This window comes from Cajanus cajan, chromosome 8, assembly GCF_000230855.2.
Source record: "Cajanus cajan strain Asha chromosome 8, NIPB_CcT2T_4, whole genome shotgun sequence".
NCBI lineage: Eukaryota > Viridiplantae > Streptophyta > Magnoliopsida > Fabales > Fabaceae > Cajanus > Cajanus cajan.
Window position 1 is genome coordinate 26,914,544 of NC_138524.1, and position 2,538 is coordinate 26,917,081.

General features: G+C 50.9%; 1 protein-coding gene across 1 annotated transcript; it reads right to left on the reverse strand.

The window, feature by feature from the left end:
- Positions 1 to 1,059: 1,059 nt before the first annotated feature.
- On the reverse strand, positions 1,060 to 1,803 carry LOC145950368 (uncharacterized). The gene has a single exon (XM_083061457.1). The coding sequence runs from the start codon at positions 1,801 to 1,803 to the stop codon at positions 1,060 to 1,062; it is 744 nt and encodes a 247-aa protein (XP_082917583.1).
- Positions 1,804 to 2,538: the final 735 nt, after the last annotated feature.

Sequence of the window (2,538 nt, forward strand, 5' to 3'; positions counted from 1 at the left end):
TCGCCATACCAGGTCACCAACTCATAAAGAGCGAGGTCACACTCGCGTATTGTATCTTCTGGAAGCTCAGAGTTTACAGGCTTCTTCATGAATTCGAGCTTCGTCTCTGAGCTCGTCAATCAAGTCGAGGTCAGCTGCCATTTCTTGAGCGTTTTGCTCGCTGTTGAAGGCCTGGCGTCGGTGAGATGTTTCCTCGACCTCCACTGGGATCATGGCGTCGGTTCCATAAGTCAGCCTGTAAGGCGTTTCCTACGTCGTCGACTGGGGGGTGCAATGATATGCCTAGAGGATGCTGGGAAGTTCATCAGCCCATTTCCCCTTGGCATTCCCTAGCCGCTTCTTGAGCTCTCGGATTATCACCTTATTTACAGCTTCGGCTTGGCCATTAGTTTGCGGATGTTCCACCGAGGTCGGGAGGTGCTTGATTCCGAGTTCCCGAAGGAAGTCGTCGAAGCTCTGCGCAATGAATTGTCGGCCGTTTTCAGTAACAAGGGAATGGGAGATTTCAAACTTGCATATGATGCTCTTCCAGGTGAACTTCCGTATGTTCTCAGTGGTGATCTTAGCAAGTGGACATGCCTCGATCCACTTGGTGAAGTAGTCGATTGCCACCAAGAGGAATTTGAGCTGACCCTTTGCTGGGGGGAATGGTCCTAGGATGTCCATTCCCCACTGGGTGAAAGGCAACGGCGGCATCATCTAGTAGAAAGTTTAGGGTGGCTGTCGATGCGTGTTGCCGAACTGTTGGCACTCCTTGCATCTTTGTACGTAGGCTTGGCAATTCGACTTCAAAGTGGGCTAGTAGTATCCAGCTCGGAGCACCCTGGTCGCCATTGAGCGTGCCCTGGAATGCATGCCACATATACCTCGGTGGATCTCTTCGACGACATAGGCCGCTTGAGGTGCAGTCAAGCATTTGAGCAGTGGGGTAGAGATGCCACGCTTGAATAGTTCGTCGTCAACAATTACGAACTTAGCCGACCTGACCCTCATCTTCTGAGCTTCATCTTTATCCTCGGGTAAAGCTTCTTCCTTCAAGTAGTTCCAGATGCCTGTCATTCATCCCTGGTCTTCGCTGTTGCTGGTGTTGACGACCTTGTCGTCTAGGCTGGGTGAATTCAAGGTTTCCTGGATGATGGTCCGATGTTGTCCAGGGCGTTTGGTGCTAGCGAGTTTTGATAGGAGGTCAGCCTTGGTGTTCTGTTCTCGCGGTACATGATGTATAGTGAACTCGTCGAAGGACGAGATCTGTTGTGATGCCACATGGAAATATCGTTGCAGAAGAGTATCCTTGGCCTGGTATGTCCCGCTGAGCTTTTCTACCATGAGTTTGGAGTCACTGTTGCAACTCACTCTCCGTGCTCCAAGGTCGTGGGCTAACCTTAGCCCTACGAGAAGTGCTTCATACTCCGCTTGGTTGTTCGTCACTTTGAAGCTAAACTTGAGGGATTGCTCCAAGGTGACTTGATTCAGACCTTCCAATATGATACCTGCACCGCCACCTTTAGAGTTGGAGGACCCATCAACATACAAAGTCCATACCTGTGGTTCTTCGACTGAGGTTGGCGTCAGCTTGGCCACGAAGTCAGCTAAGCATTGAGCTTTTAGAGCGTCGCGACTTTCGTATTGGATGCCAAACTCAAACAATTCGACTGACCATGCTATCATTCGCCCGACGAGCTCTGGCTTTCGTAGGATTTGCTTGATTGGGTAGTCGGTCTTGACTATCACCTGATGACTTTGGAAGTAAGGTCGGAGACACCGAGCTGCGATAACAAGTGCTAGTGCCAGCTTCTCGATCATCTGGTACCATTTCTCCGTGTCTTGGAGTACTCAGCTGATGAAGTAGATTGGTGTCTGCATTTTCTAGTGCTCTTGTACTATAACTGCGCTGATGGAGCTTTCTGCTACGGCCAAGTAGAGGAGGAGGTCGGCTTTGTGATCCGGCCTCTGTAGGATTGGCGGGGTTGTGAGGAAGGCTTTGAAGCTTTTGAAAGCCTCTTCGCACCGATCCGTCCATTCGAAATTTTGCGGCTTACGCAACAGGGTGAACATGGGCCCGCTTTCTCCGCCAGCCTGGGGATAAAACGGGACAAGAAAACCAACCTTCCCTCCAAGCGTTGGACTTCCTTCACAGTTTGAGGGCTCTGCATCTGGATGATGGCTTTGCACTTCTCTGGGTTGGCCTCGATCCCCCTGTTAGTGATCATGAATCCGAGGAACTTACCTCCCTGGACACCAAAGATGCACTTTTTTGGGTTGAGGCACATGTTGTGCTTCCTGATCTGGCTGAACACCTCGGCCAGGTCGGCAGCATGAGCTTCGGCTGAGGTGGTTTTGACCACCATGTCATCGATGTAGACCTCCATGTTCCGTCCGATCTGTTGGTGGAAAACCTTGTCCATCAGCCGCTGGTAGGTGGCCCCTGCATTTTTTAGACCGAAGGGCATCACTCTGTAGCAGTAATTAGCATGATCGGTGATGAATGATGTGTGCACCTCGTCTGGTAGGTACATCATGATCTGGTTGTACCCGGAG